The sequence below is a fragment of the Convolutriloba macropyga genome, chromosome 6 (genome assembly GCF_964194025.1).
Source record: "Convolutriloba macropyga chromosome 6, txConMacr16.3, whole genome shotgun sequence".
NCBI lineage: Eukaryota > Metazoa > Xenacoelomorpha > Acoela > Convolutidae > Convolutriloba > Convolutriloba macropyga.
In genome coordinates this window covers 49,357,490-49,373,613 of record NC_134473.1, presented here as the reverse complement: position 1 = coordinate 49,373,613, position 16,124 = coordinate 49,357,490, and the positions used below count along the sequence as shown (strand labels likewise).

The following is a 16,124-nucleotide window of genomic DNA, read 5'->3' as shown; positions in this document are numbered from 1 at the left end:
GTTGGTTTTTAGGTTTCTCCAGCCTCAAGACTCGAGAAACCTCCTCTAGGGTTCAAAAGTAGTTACTGTATAACTTCTAAATGTAATGAAATGTGTTTCCAGATTTCAGCACCACGTATTTCAGCATTTTTTGAATTTATTGTCAGTTTATTATCGCTATTGTCAGTTTATTTGCCATTATTGTCATTTATTCAGGTTTTTCAGGCTAACAAAAATTCTCCGTTAGGGTTTGATAATGAGTTACGAAAAAATGTATGTTGGTCATGGATAAGTTGATACTTTTATCACAAATTTTAGCAGTATTTTTCAACTTCTAATTTTCAAGTTTTTTGAAATTTTTTGTCATTTTCTTGGTTTCTCCAACCTCAACAGCCACATAAACACAAAACCTCCTCTAGAGTTTGAGCATAGGTTACTGCATAGCTTCTAGATGTAGTGGATGGGTTTTCAAGATTTTAAGATCAGCAATTTTTAAAATTATTTCCAATTTTAATTTTTTTGAATCTTTGACTTTTTTATCATTTTTTTCCGGCACCAGGATCCTAGGGACCTGCTCCAAAGCTTCATGAACAGCTGTGGCATAATTTCTAGATTCATGGAATTGTTATCAATTTTTTAATGACTCCAGCTTTAGCACTTTTTTGATAAATTATAATTTTTTAAGTTTTCCAAAAATTATTATCATGTTCCAAGTTTATGGATGTTTTTGAGCCATTAAAACTATTTAAAGCTTGAAATAGTGAGTTTGGATAGTCTCTTAAAACAACGGATTGTTTTTGAAGATTTTAATGTGTTGAATTTTGGCAAGATTTTGTTAAAATTTGCCATTGTTTTCAAAAATTTTTGAGTTTTTTTGTCTTTTTCTCAGTTTAACTATCATTACTGGCCAGCGATTTTTTTCTAGTCTTGCAGATGGGTTACTTGACATAACTCAGGAGAGAAAAAATAATTGTGAACATTTTCACTGCAAAATCTGGAAGCTTTTTTATTTAAATTTTGCAATATTTGCGATTTTTTTTAAATATCAGTTTTCTATTTGATTTGTTTACTAACAAAGCTAGAAAACCAAAAGTTTAAGGGTCGAGTCAAGCTAGCGCTAGCTTCAATAAAACTTGGCTAGCTACTGACAAAGTCAACCGCTCGCCGGTCGTTTGAGAGCAATTCGCCCGACGTTAGTCGGTTATGTTTTTAATTGCTCTCAAACGAAGTCTTTTTCTATGCGATTTTTCACTTGACCGAGTTTTCGTCTGACGCTTTTGACTTTTCGTCCTCAAAAACGGATAAACAGGTAGCGACCAGCGGGCATTAAGTGCTCTTAGAGCCTTCCAGCTCTGTTTCAGCTCAAACCGTTTTGGAGTCTTATACTTATGGTGTGAAGAGCGGTTCGTAGAGGTTGAAGACCCCCCCCCAACCGTTGACCACCCCCCCAACCGTTGACCACCCCCCCCCCCCACTATTGCCCCCACCCCCCCTCACATCGCTGTTGCCCTCTCCGCCCGACTGTTGCCACCCCCATAAGCACCCCACTGCACCCCCCGGCTAGCTACTGACAAACAACCGCTCGCTAAAAACGCAAATTTATTTTAATTTTTAATCGCCGCGTCCTCAATTCAAGGCGGCTATTATAGCGCTCCTAATTTTTTGTTACTTCGTCTAACAGATTTTTGTTTCGTCTTACCCTGACCTCACTAAAAAAATGACTTCTGAACTCACTTATGGAACTTTAAATTTTATGAACATTTACTTGTTAAAGGTCAATGCTGTGCATCTAAGTAGTGCCAAACATATATGCCCTAATTCTTGATTATTAGAGTCCTGAGTTTTTGATTTCGAATATTAATTTTGGGATCTTCTCCGTTTGTGCCCCCACCCAGTACGTTATGCGCCTAAAAGTTACAGAGCACGTGCCATTACATAGTAAGTCCTTATGTAAAAAATATTGCACGTGCATCTGAGGCGTGTAAATAATACGCGCCCACTAAGCTGAGGGGGCACAAACTGAAAAGATCATAATTTTGAAAAGCCCTATTACGTCTTTCTCCTTATAGAGCTTATGTGTCTCATAAAAATGACAGTCCAAAGCTAAACCAAAAAAGTCCAGTGGTCTTTTAAAGGACTGGTGGTCGATATGTTTATCTAATCTCTTAAGTTGTTTCAATTCATGGAAGGCCCCAAGCGTCTATCGTGGCTATTTTCCGGCAATCTGCCGGCTACGTTTGTAATTTTTTCGAACTTGAAACTTTTTGTCATTTTTTCAGTTTTCTGAGGCCTAGATGTCAAGGAATTGACTCTATAATTTGATAATAGGTTGCTGCATAGTTTCTAATGGTGACAATGGTTTCAACACTTAAACATCGCGTTTTTGCATTTTTTTTGACAAAACTTGCAAATTTTTTCAATGTTTTTGAAAATTGGTCATTTTTTAGGTTTGTCCTGACTAAAGAGCTCAGGAGCCGCCTCTAGGGTTTGGTAATAGGCTACTGTATAGTTTCCAGACGTAATGGTTTTTTTCAAGATTCTAATATCACGAATTTTAGCATTTTTTGTGCCAAAAATTGCATTTTTAAATTTTTTAACATTTACTGTCCTTATTCAAGGTTTTTGAGCCTCAGGGTTCAGAAAACCTCCTTCAGAATTTGATAATAGTTGACTTCATAGTTTCTAGTGGTAATGGAATGCTTTTGAACGTTTTAACATCACGAATTTTAGCAATTGTTTGATAAAACTTTAATTTTTTCTTCAAATTTTTTGAAATTTATTGTCATGTTCTAAGTTTTTCCAGCCTCAGGTACCCAAAAACCTCCTCTAAGCCTTGAGGATAGGCTACTGAAAATTTTTTATTGGCCATAGAATAGTTTTCAACTTTTAATATAATTTTTATCGATTTTTTTAAAACTTGCAATTTTTTCCAGTTTTTGGCAATTTTTGTGATTTTATAGGTTTATCTAGCCTCAACGGCCAAGAAAACTCCTCTAGATATTGATAATAAGAAATTGTGTAGTTTCTAGATGCAATGGAGTGTTTTTAAAGGTTTTAAGATTTCACGAGTTTTAGCATTTTTTAAAGAGTTTTGGCAATCCTCATGTTCTTGAAATGGTTTGTCATTTTATTTAGGTTTTTTCAGCTTCAAGAGACACAAAAAAACCTTTCCGAGGTTTGGTAGTTAGCGGAGGCTTAGTTGCTAGAGTTAATGGAATGAATATTGTTATTTTAATGACTCGACATTTAACAGTTTTTTTTTACAAAATTAAATTTGAAAAATGAGTGTTCCAAGTGTATGGATCTTTATGAGCCAGTGAAACTGTTTAAGGCTTGAAATATAGATACTGGTTAGTCTCTTGAGGCAATGGATTGGTGTTCTGAAGCAATTAATATCATGAGTTTTTGCAAGATTTTGTTAAAATTTGCAATTGTTTTTAAAATTTGTGATTATTTTTGTCCTTTTCTGAGTTTAACGATCATTACTGGCCACCGAAGCTTTTCAAGTCTTGCAGATGTGTTACTTGACATAACCCCGGAGATAAAAGACAGATTTGAAAATTTTCTTTACTGTGAAATGTGGAAACTTTTATTTTGAAATTTGCGCTTTCATTTTCTCTATGATTTAGTTACTAACAAAGCTAGAAAACTTGAAGTTGTAGAGTCGAATCTCACTATGGAAAAGTTCATAGCTCTCTCTCTCTCTCTCTCTCTCTCTGTTGGCTGGCGTGTCTTTCCTTCTGTTTCTCGCTCACGTTTAATCTCGCATTTTCTCTCTCCTTAACTCTTTTGTTGATGCGGCTGTTATGTGGCGTGATGTCATCGTCTATTGCCCTAATCTCAGGCCCCTTCAATCAGCCTAAAGCTAACCTCGCTAAACATTGGCTAGTTACTGACGAAGTCAACTGCTCGCCGGTTGTTTGAGAGCAATTCGCCCGACGTTAGTCGTTTATGTTTAATAGCCGCACAGCGATAGCTGGGGCTATTATTGGCCTTCTCTTGGTTTTTTTTTTCGTCGTCATGATTTTTGTTACGACCATATGACGTCACAGCCACTTTTTGTTCATTCGTTCATGCAATTTCAACTGAATTGCATGTGTGACGTCATTTTTCGCTCTTAGTGGAGCGAGTTTTTTGTTCATGCGCGTGATTAAATTTTTGGTCACACTTGACTTACCTCACTCTCAAAAATGACTTCCTCACTTTGAAATTGACTTTTATTTACTTTAATTCAAAGAGATAAGGTCAAATGGGTGTGTTTCACTCTAAATGAAGGTTATTTGAGATCAGCTAATAGAGGCAGCAAAAACTTATACAGATTTTTAATCAAAATATAACATATCAGCCTTCAATGAAAAGACGAATTTTTTTGGTCCGCCTCTTTTACTGTTTTTTTGAGTCTGCAGATCTACGAAGCTATTGCGGCTATTTTCTGGCAATCTGCCAGCTATGTTTATATTAATAGCCGCCCTCATATTCTCAGCTGGCTATTATTGCGGGCCTAGTTTTATGACTCGAAGAGTATTGGTGGAGCGTCCTTTTAGGATTTACTATTTTTAATTGATCAAATTTCTAGTAATTGTATTAGTCCTGTGGTATTTGAAGTAAAATATCGCTGGACTGATTGTTGTCTGACCCTTTCAACTTTTCGTCCTCAAAACGGGATAAACAGGTAACGCCAGAGGGAATAAATTTATCTGGAAGCCTTTTAGGTTACTAGGCTTAGTTTGCGATTCGCTGATTTGGAGACATATATTCATGGTATGAGGATTGGTTCTCCCCTTTAATCCCCCACTTTACGCCCCCCGCTTTATCACCCCGTGCTTCAGCCCCCCCCCCCCCAAAAAAAAAACCATCTCCACTCCCTGCACATCTTCCAGTCACAACCAAGCGTGTTCAGCCCACGCTCTTCAATTATGCTAAAACTAGCATACCTATACCGTAGCTCGCTACTCACAATGCCAAACGCTCGCCAGCCGTTAGAGAGCTGTTCGCCGGACGTTAGTTGGTTGTTTCATTTTTGGAGTGTATTTGAAACTGCATGTAAAGGTCAATGTTGCACAAAAATATGTTCGGGTCAAATTGCTGATTAAAAATAGGAGAGCAGTGAACAAAGAGTGGTTTCCTGTTTGCCCATTTTGTTAGTGAGAGCGAGAAAAGTAAGTGTAAAATGTATTTGTAACAAAGCAGATTTTATTTGTTTACGTTTGGCATTATTGGAGATTTATAGTTTGAATTGTAACTTTCTCAGGCAAAATGGTTTTCGTCTTATAGAATCACGAGTAATTGGAAGTTTGGGTGCTTCTGATTATCTGAAGTGGACACTTTTCTGCAATTTTGAGCCATTTTGTCATTTTGCCGTTTTATGCGCTTTATAAAGCACTTTGTATTCTTTTTCACGTTAAAACATTTTTTATAGCTGCGAAGCTGTAAGCTGAGCGTAGCTATATTGCGGTGCTCTTGGTTTTTTACGACTCGAAGAGGAGTATTGGTTTTCTTAAGGTTTTTTTTTTTTTTACCGGAAGTACTATTCGTTCAGACGATGTTTTGACCTAAAAGCAAAAGCGAGTAAAATTGCAGTGTGAACTAATTTTTTCTGAGCGAGAGAAGTTTTTTGATCATGCGCTGCGTTTAGTGAATGTTTTTTTGACATTGAAAAGTAGTTTTTGACTGAATGGCATATATAGTTAACCGTTTTTAGCCGTTTTTTCGTCTAAGTGGCCTAGTTTTTTTGCTTGTAATTTGGTTTTTTGTAGAAATAATTTTTAATTGATGCTATGTTGAAATGTAAACCCCGGAAATTGATGGCACAGTATTTTGCATAGCCTGAAATTGCGTTTCAAATGCGAAATTGGCACATATTTCTTGATTTTTTAGTTAATTTTTGGCTTTTTTTTCTATTAATTTCTTCATTTTTGGATCTTATAGCTGTTTTTTGTCAAAAATCAGTTAATATGGCAACTTCCCTTGGATAATTCATATACTCAATGCCTCTTTCTACCTCGATGTAATTTTGTTTCATAAAATTGTACATTTGCTAATCCGATTTTCGTAGTTTTTTGCCAATTTTTTTCAGTTTTTTGTTTGTATTTTGCTTTTAATTACTAGAAATAGTATATTGGGGAACATGAGGGACTTTAATTTCGTTTCAATAAAAATTGAATCATTTTTTTGGTGTTAAGTTTTTGAAAAAACAGATAAATTTTTTTCATAAATGCAGTCTTAAATATTTTTTGGCCACTTTTTTGCAAAATGTTTCATTGTTTTGTATTCCTGAATTCTGCTTTTTCTTGTTTTATTCTGTTCAGCAAGTTGGATTTTTGTCTCGAATGACTCGTTGTCTTTTCTATGTCTCGAATGCTGATCAATGAAATGTACTCGTTTTTCTTGATTTTTTTAAATTTGATTTTTAACTTTCAAAAATCAAGAATTTGTCTTTTTGTTACGGTGTTCCTAACATTGTGTCCATATTCTTCACATTCTTGTTTGTATCATTCTAGTTTTTTCCTGGGACCTACTTTTATATTCGTTATATTGATTTTAATTGTTAAAAAATTGACTGAATTCAGCTTTTTCTTAGATCTTGCTTTCTTCGGTTTGCAATTGATTTAATTCAAAATAAGGCAGTACTGGGACTTTGCTAGAAAGTCTTTTCCAACATTTCTACTTATTACTATTCATTGCAATTTTCTTCAGGGCTTGGTATTGTTATTCGACGATTTTTTGCCTTTGAATATTATTCTGTTGCTTTTGTTTTTCTATGATTAATTTAATTTTTGAATTAGCATGAAATCATGTTGTCCAGCATATATGCAACAAGGAAGAATCATTTATTATTTTTATCTTAATTGTCGTGATTAGAAATCTAATTGTAGTGGTTCTCTGATTCTTAGAGCACTCTTTTTTGAATAATTTTGACTTTCCTGTCTTTTTTGAAAAGTTTTTATCTGCCGTTTGCTTTCGCGATCTTTTTGAGATTAGAATCATTAATTATCTGAGGGAAATTGATGGCCCTGTCAGCTTTGTCAGGCTGTCAGTTTTTTGACCATCCTAAAAATTTCGGATTTTTTTAACGTTACCAAACGTTTTCAATAATAAAATTTTGCTGCATTTTCTTTCTCTTGTGGACAGTGGTTTAAATTTCACCGATTTTTAGATCAGACCCGGGGAGGTAATGATTTAATGGTTTAATACAAAAGGTAATGGCTTCAGCTTTTCGTGAAGTTTTGGTGCTTCGAGTCGCTTCCGGAATTCTTCCGGCTATGTTTTTTTTACCGGAAGTACTATTCGTTCAGACTCTGTTTTAACCTAAAAGCGTAAGTGAGTAAAATTGCCGTGTGAACTAATTTATTCTGAGCGAGAGAAGTTTTTTGATCATGCGCTGCGTTTAGTGAATGACTTTTTGACTTTGAAAAGTAATTTTTGACTGAATGGCACCTATAAGTAACCGTTTTTAGCCGTTTTTTCGTCTAAATGGCCCAATTTTTTTGGTCGTAATTTGGTTTTTTGTAGAAATTATTTTTATTCGATGCTATATTGAATTGTCAACGTCGGAAGTTGATACCATTGTGTTTTGTGGAGCCTGAAGATTGCGTTTCAAGTTCAAAATTGGCACATATTTCTTGATTTTTTAGTTAATTTTTGTTTTTTTTTCTATTAATGTTGTCATTTTGGATCTTTTAACCGTCTGTTTGTCAAAAATCAGTTAATATGGCAACTTCTTTTTGAAAATTCATATACTAAACGCCTCTTTCTACCTCGATATAATTTTGTTTTATAAAATTGTACATATGCTAATCCGATTTTGGTAGTTTTTTCCGATTTTTGTCAGTTTTTTGGCTTCTAGTTTTACTTACTAGAAATAGTCTTTTTGTGCAAGATGAGGGGTTTCAATGTCGTTTCAATAAAAGTTCAATCATTTTTTAGCGTTAAGGTTTCGAAAAACAGTTAAAACTTTTTCATAAATGCAGTCTTAAAAGTTTTTTTGACCATTTTTTGCAAAATGTTTCAATGTTTCGTATGTTTGAATTCTATTTTTTCCTGTTTTTTTGTTCTCTTGAGGAAGATAGATCTTTGTATCGGATGACTAGTTATCTTTTCTATGTCTCGAATGCTGAACAATGAAATGTATTCGTTTTTCTTGATTTTTATAATTTGATTTTTAACTTTCAAAAATCAAGAATGTCTTTCTGTTACGGTGTTCCTTACATTGTGCCCATATTCTTCACGTTCTAGTTTGTAACATTCTAGCTTTGTTGTGGCACATACATTTTTTTCGTTATTAATTTTTTCAGTTGTTAAAAAATTGAATGATTTCAGCCTTTTCTTAGATTTTCGTCATTTCTTCGGTTTGCAATTGATTTCATTCAACATATGGCAGTACTGAGAGTTTGCTAGCACGCTTTTTCCAAAATGTCCTCTTATTACTTTTTACTGCATTTTTCTTCCGGCCTTGGTATTAATTTAAACGATTTTTTGTCTTTGAATATTGTTCTGCTGCTTATGTCTTTTCTATGATCAATTTAATTTTTGAATTAGTATGAAATCATGTTGTCTAGCACATGTACAACAAGGAAGAAGTATGTGTTGTTTTTGGTCTTAATTGCAGTGATTAGAAGTGTAATATTAGTAGTTTTCTAATTCTTAAATTTGAGCATTCTTTTTTAATAAGATTTAACTTAGTTTCTAATATTATTATCTGCCGTTTGCTTTCCCGATCTTTGAGATTAGAATCGTGATTTATTTGGGGGCAATTGATAGCCTTGTCAGCATTTTCAACGTATCAGTATTTTGACCATCTTAATTGTTTCGGATTTTTTTAACGTTACCAAACGTTTTCAATATTATAAAATTTTGCTGCATTTTGTTTCTCTTGGTAACAGTGGTTTAAGTTTCACCAATGTTTAGATCAGACCTCGGAAGGTAATGAGTTAATGGTTTGATGCAAAAGGTTATGGCTTCCGCTGCAATTACGGTTTTGTATGTGAAGTTTTGACGCTTCGAGTCGGTTCCGGAATTCTTCCGGCTATGTTTTTTGTTTCGTCGTCTGACGCTCTTTTTTCGTTTTACATTTGTTCACACAGCAAAGCTGAAAAAGTCAAATTTTCTGAATGACTTCTTCCTCTCACTAACGGCATTTGCGCGCGTGACGTCATTTCTCACTCACTTTAGCAAAAGTTTTAAGGTTATTTGCGTGATTAAATTTTGATCATACGTGACTTACCTCACTCAATAAAATGACTTTTGCACTTTAAAAACTTAAGTTTAATTTGAATTTGTTTAAGGTCAAAGGAACTCATATGCGCAGTAAAGGTCCCTAATAAAAGGCTTCTGCGCAATGAATTTCAACAAGCTTTATTAATTTATCGCTGAATGTTTTGTTACCTAGTTTTTTGAGCGGCGTCGATTTTTTTTCAATTTAGTTCGGTATCTGTTTCTATCTCTATTATATGACACGCAGGTCTATTCTTTCGCAGCTATTCCGGCAATCTGCCGGCTATGTTAATCCTTTTGGGAAAAACGATGCCGTAAAATTAGCCTTTATTAGGTGTTCTTGTAACCTTCTAATTTGACTTATATCTATTTTGATTTTTTTTCATCAAGTGATAACGATTAAATTTTAGCCATGCGTTGGCTGGTTTATCTTTGAAATTCTGACTGTTTCTGTGTTTATGCTTTTAATTAATTGTTTTGTTAAATTGCTAATCAAGAACTTTTCTGCGGGTGTATTTACGATGAGGAGACACTTTGAATGTTTAATGAGCGAGATTTTTTCAGAAATAAATATTTAATTGCTCTCAAACGAAGTTTGTAGCAATTATATTAGTCCTGTCAGTCTTTTTATTAAGATTTTTGCTTGAGCGATTCTTCGTCTGACGCGTTTGACTTTTCGTCCTCAAAAACGGGATAAACAGATAGCGCCCAGCGGGAATTAAGTGCTCTTAGAGCCTTTCAGCTCTGTTTCATCTCTTTTGGAAACTTATTTTTATGGTGTGAAGGCCGGTTCTTAGAGGTTGACCCCTAAGAACCGATTCTCAGACACCCGACTGTTGACCCCCCCCCCCCCGCTGTTACCCCAACACACCCCCCCACCGCGCTTTGCCCCCCCACCCCACTGTTGCCCCCCCTCACTCCCCATCAGTCCCCCGATGTACCCCCCCCCCTGTTGCTGCGTTCGAACAACCGATCGCTAAAAGCACGCAATTTTATACTAATTTTCACATTTTTTTTGGTAAATTTTGTCGTTATTTTTATTTCTTTCAGCCCTAGGTGTCACGAAACCTCCTCTAGGGTTTTATAATGGGTTACTGCATAGTTTCTAGTGGTAGTTGAATGGTTTCAACATTTAAACATTACGAATTTTAGCATTTTTTTATTTGACAAAACGTGCATTTTTCCATTTTTTTTTATTTATTTTGAAGTTTATTTTTCATTATTTAGTTCTTTCCAGATGCAGGGGCCAGAAAATGTCTGTAGAGGTTTGGTAATAAGTTAATGAAACATTTTTATTTGCCATGGAATAGCTTTCAAATTTTTAATGTGACAAATTTTAGCGATTTTTTTTAAACTTGCTTTTTTCAATGTTTTTGCATGTTTTTGTCGGTTTTTAGGTTTCTCCAGCATCAAGAGCCGCATAACCTCCTTGATTGGATTGTAGGTTACTGCATAGCTTCTAGATGTCATGGAAGGTTTTTCAAGATTTTAATATCCGCAATTTTTAAAAAATATTTGCAATTTTTACAAGTTTTTTGAATCTTTTTAAATTTGTTTATCATTTTCCCGGCACCAGGATCCTAGGGACCTCCTCCAAGATTTGATGACAAGCTGTTGCATAGTTTTTGAAGTTTTTGGAATGCTTATCAATAATTTAATGACTCCAGCTTTAGCATTTTTGTGATAAAATTTATTTTTTTAAAAAATTTTGGATTATCGTATTCCGAGTTTATGGATCTTTATGAGCCATTTAAACTATATAAAGCTAGAAATAGGGATACTCGATAGTCCCTTGAGACAATGAAAGGGTTATAAAATATCTTGAATTTTATCAAGATATTTCTGTCCTCTTCTGAGTTTAACTATCATTACTGGCCAACGAATCTTTTCAAGTCCTGCAGATGGGTTGCTTGAGATAACTCCAAAAACAAAAAATTGTTTTGAACATTTTCACTGCAAAATTTAGGAAGATTTTCTTTTAAATATTGCAATTTTTAAAATATCAGGTTTTTATTTGATTTAATTACTAACAAGGCTAGAAAACTAAATGTTGCAGAGTCGAATGAAGCTAAAGCTAGCCTCAATAAACCGTGGCTAGCTACAGACGAAGCCAATCGCTTGTTGCGTTTTTCAGTTGCGTTTTTCATCTTTTTCGCATAATCTTAATTTTGTGAAGTGCTCTCAAATGAAGTTTTTAGCAATTATTTTAGACCGGTCTTTTTATAAAAATTTTTTTTGACCATTTTGACTTTTTGGCCTCAAGAACGAGACAAGTAGGTAACGCCCGGAGGTCATTAAAGGCTCCTTTAGCCCTTTGGCTTACTATATTCTAAGTATGCAATTCACCGAAATTGTTTGAACTCCCACCATTGAACCCTTCCCCCGCATCAGTCCCCCTTCACACCCACAATCCCCACCCCCTGCAGATTTGAGAGCCTTTCGCCCGAAGTTATTCGTGTATGTTTAATTGCTCTCAAACGTAGTAATTGTAGTAGTTATATTAGTCCTGTGGTCTTTTTTCATGCGATTTTTTGCCGTATGTTTCGTTTGACCCACTTGACTTTTCGTCCTCAAAAACGGGATAAACAGGTAGCACGCGGAGGGCATTAAATGGCCGAGCAGCTCTTTTTAGAACCTTACGCCTCACTAGTCTCTAAGTATCGGATTCACCGAAACTGCTTGAGGAGACAGGGTGTGAGGGGACGGATCTTGGTCTTAACAGTTGACCCGCCTCAGTCACCCATCAGTATCGAAAAACGAAATCAAAATAAAACGGGATAAACCCGAGCCCAATTTTAGATGCCCGCTACTTCAATTTTGTTCTCTTATAAGTCTTAGTTAACATCTCTAATGAGTATAGCGTTGATACTAGCCTCTGCATACTCTCATTAAGGATGCAGAGAGTATGCATAACTACGAAATGCAATCGAAATTGTTCGCACTTTAAAAATGTTTTTGTACAACAATCAATTTTTTTTTCATTTTTGTTCCTTCTGTCCCATTCGGTGTTATGGGAATCAATGGAGGCTATTTTCCGGCAATCTACCGGGTCCGTTTCCATTTTATGAGCCGCTGGCTTGAGCCTAAATTTAATGCTACTTAATTTGGGAGTTTTCCGGCTATGTTTTGTTTTGTGTCACAAAAATTTGTGTCGTTTTAACCAATTTTGCAGCTTATTGACATATTGCGTAACACTTTTTTTATTTCTCCGGGTTAATGCTCATTCTGCTAAAAGCGCTATTAAACGCTCCTTAAAGTGCAAATCAATCTGAAATGAAACGTGATAAACCCATAAATCCCAGTTTTAGATGACCTTCCCTGTATTTGAACTTCGTTCTAATTAGTCTTATTAATAGCCGCCCTCATCTTCTCAGCCGGCTATTATAGCGCTCCTATTTTTTTTTTACTTCGTCGAATAAAAAAATGTTTCGCTTTACCTCATTTTGCCGCCTTTTCAACATTTTGCGTGAAATCTTTTTGACTTCTCTAGGCTAGTTTCTCTCTTCTCTCATTCTGCTAAAAGTGATTTTGAATATCAGTTGCTCAGCAAAGCAATTCAAAATGAACAGAGTCAGTATAAAAAAAATTGAAGTCAGAAGTAGAAACGGGATAAACCCATAAAGCCCAATTTTAGATGCCCGCTATTTGAACATCGTTCCTATAAGTCTTAGTTACCATCTCTAATGCTTATTGGTATTGATAGTAGTACCTGTAGCCTCTCTCTAAGAAACAGAAGTATGTTCAACTACGAAATGTCATCAAAATAAATCGGACTTAAAAATATTTTTGTACAAAAATCTTTTTTTTTCAATATATTCTATTCGTTCAATCCCAATCATGCTTATTGGAATCAACGGCGGCTATTTTCCGGCAATCTGCCGGGTATGTTTTAACAGGTCTACTGCTTATTGAGAATCATACTAATCCGTGAATCCTCTCATTAAGAAACAGGAAAGTGTCTTACTACAAAAACAAATAGAATTAGCTCGCACATTGTTAATTTATTTTGTAAAACAATTTTTTTTCTGTTCTTTTCAATCATAATCGGGGTCATGGGAATGCTCTTTTCAATCATAATCGGGGTCATGGGAATGTTCTTTTCAATCATAATCGGGATCATGGGAATCAATCTACCTGGTAGGTTTTTATCTATAAGGCTTTTGTGGAAAAGTAAAGGTCAAGTATTGTTCGCCGCAAACAGGAACATCCTGGAAAAAATGAAAGGTTTTATTGAGTAATTATTTAAAGATGTTAATTATTTGGCAGTGGTTATGCATCAATTTTAAGGAGTTGATTTTTTTGCTGATTTTAGTAACGAGCCGATAATCGAGCATCCTCTGAGAACCATATCATACATTGCTGATATTGCAAATATCATCGTCATCATGGCCAGACGGATACCAGCTTTCAACACTCCAACCAACACCAAAAACATCAATAACAATAGCACAAGTAGCCAAGGTAAGAACAAATGAACAAAAGGTAATTTTCTAGACGGAAGACTAATTTAGGTGGCTGATGCAAGAAGTCATTGAAGCCAATGAATACCAAATTTTTATTAGCAAACTTGAAATCTTAATGGCTCTAAGAGAAAATCGCTAGCCGAAATGCTTAAACTATACCAGATTGAATTTTCTCAAATAATATACAGAAACTATTATAGCGTTGTTAGTGTCACAATGAAATGAGAGTGATTTTATGTAATGGTCCAATGCCAAACTAAAATTTAGATTTTTTAATTGCTCTCAAACGAAGTTTGAAGCAATTGTTGTAAACGTCGTCTTTTCAAAATTGTTGCTTGACCATTTTGACTTTTTGAGTGACTTTTACGTTCTTGACTGTTTCGATTTGTGTGATCTGATTTTCTGGCATAATTTTAAGCAGCTGAACTCAATTGGGAGTTGTTTAATACTAAAAGTCTGAAAAAAGCGCCGAAATTGGTGTTATTTTTAATAGCCGCTGTCATCCAATCAACTCCTTTTTTACCATTGAAATGCCTTTTTTACCATCCAACCAATTCTTTTTTTTACCATGCACTCTCCTTTTTCTACCATTGAAATGCGCTGTTTTAAGATCTCTTAACGTCTTCTGTTGGATAAGTCAAATTAGATTAGATTAGTTGTTTTGGATCGTTTTCGTTTGTGCCCCCCATTTTAGTGGGAGCATATTATTTGCAACCCCCAGACGCACGTGCCATATTTTTACATAATGATTTACAATGTAATGGCACGTGCTCTGTAACTGGGGGCGCATAACGTACTGGGGGCACAAACGGAAAAGATCCGTTATTTTAATCACGCTGGAGTAGTAAAAGGAGCGAAAAACGAGCAGTTTGAAAGCGTTAAATTTGTTCTAACTGCTTTTTAACTGCAGTGAGCTAAGAACGTTTGAACAAGTATTTGGTTTATGAGAGAGAATCTTTCCAAGTGCGGCTATTTGACTTTTGCTAGCTGTTTTAATCTCTATATTTTAGCCGGTGTGACATGGCTAGAAAAAGTGTTCTAATGGTGCATTCTCGATTTTTGAAAGGGCGGCTAACCGTTTATGGCTTAGATCACATTTTTTTAAATAAATTATTTGTAAATTTTGGATTGCGTTTTTTTTCTTTGTTTCGTGGCTCTTACACTCATTAATGGCTGGTCTCCCTGGTTATGTAATAAGGCATAATTGGAGCTCTTTAATGGTTTGAATTCATATCGTATTTTTAATAACTTTGACAGTACTTCTTTCAAACATTGTCTTCGCCCTCTTGAGAATTGTACGTTTCTTGATCTTAATATTGATGTAATTGAAGCTATTTAATAGTTTGAATTTTTATATAACGTTTTCAACAACTTAAAAATAAAATCACTTGATTGCAAAAATTCTTTAACAAAAGAAATGCAGTTTCTGAAACTTTTTGTTGTCCATCACTAGTGTCGTATATGTGAGGTATGATTTAGGAAAATTTTTAATGGTTCCTTTTTGTTTTGAGAATTTTTAACGGCGCCATTTGTTTTCAAAAAATTATTGCTGATTTGTTAGGTTTACCCGTTTTTAGTTGTTCTTTTTTGCTATTTCTTGATGTCATTAATGGTAGCTCTTTTTGGCTCTGTTATGAGGCTCCAATGGAGTTATGTAATTGAAGATTATATCCAAGATTTTAAACAAATTTGGAATTTTAAATTATACCAGTTTTTGAAGATATTTTTTTGTTTTTCCTGTATACCTAATTGAATCATTTAGTTTCGTTCATTACTGGTCTCCTTGTCTCTCTAATGTTTTTCAAATAATTTTATTGAATATTTTGAATTTATTGATAAATGTTTTTTTCACTTTGACATATTTTGTTAACAGAATAGCTTGAGTTGTTTTAGTGTTGCCTCCTTGTTATAATTGGTCTCATCTAATTCTATTTATAACAGTTGTTTTAGAATATCCGATGAAATCCAAACAGTCTCTTGGTCTCGGGTTTTGATATGTATTTTCCATTGAGACTAGGCTGTACCTATTTAATGTGCCCAGTTTGTAGCTAACGGTTTTTTACTTAGAGGCTTTTTGTTTTGAGTTCAAGATAAGTGATATGTTTATTGTTGCTGTGTTTGTTCCTTTTGCACCGCGATCCCTTTCTTATCTTTAAATAGGTTTATATGTTTTCTACTAGCTGATGATTTTGTGGTATTAACAAAGATTTTTTTAGAGCCATTTGTGGATTCGAACTTTGCCAATTTTCTTAAAAGTTGTCCTTTTTACGTTTTCTAATTTGTTCTTCAGAAGTGGTGATTCATGTCTAAGTTGCAAGAATGGAAGCATCTACTTAGTATGCTGTTATTGCTTTTAATAACTTTTTTTTGAAAAGTTTGAAAGGCGATTTCTAATTTTTTCATGATTTTAGTATAATTTGAACATGCGAGTTTCGATGCAGGTTATGTCAATTTAAGCAACAATGCTGG

At 34.6% G+C, this 16,124-nt stretch overlaps 1 protein-coding gene across 2 annotated transcripts in view; it reads left to right on the top strand.

Annotated features, from left to right (window-relative positions):
• The window catches only part of LOC142341728 (uncharacterized), a 112,261-nt gene that overhangs the window by 63,105 nt on the left and 33,032 nt on the right, over positions 1–16,124 (top strand). For both annotated transcript variants that reach the window (XM_075392896.1, XM_075392895.1), the window contains exon 5: positions 13,505–13,653. In XM_075392896.1, the coding sequence (XP_075249011.1) occupies positions 13,505–13,653 (149 nt within the window). The remainder of the gene's footprint in view (positions 1–13,504; positions 13,654–16,124) is intronic.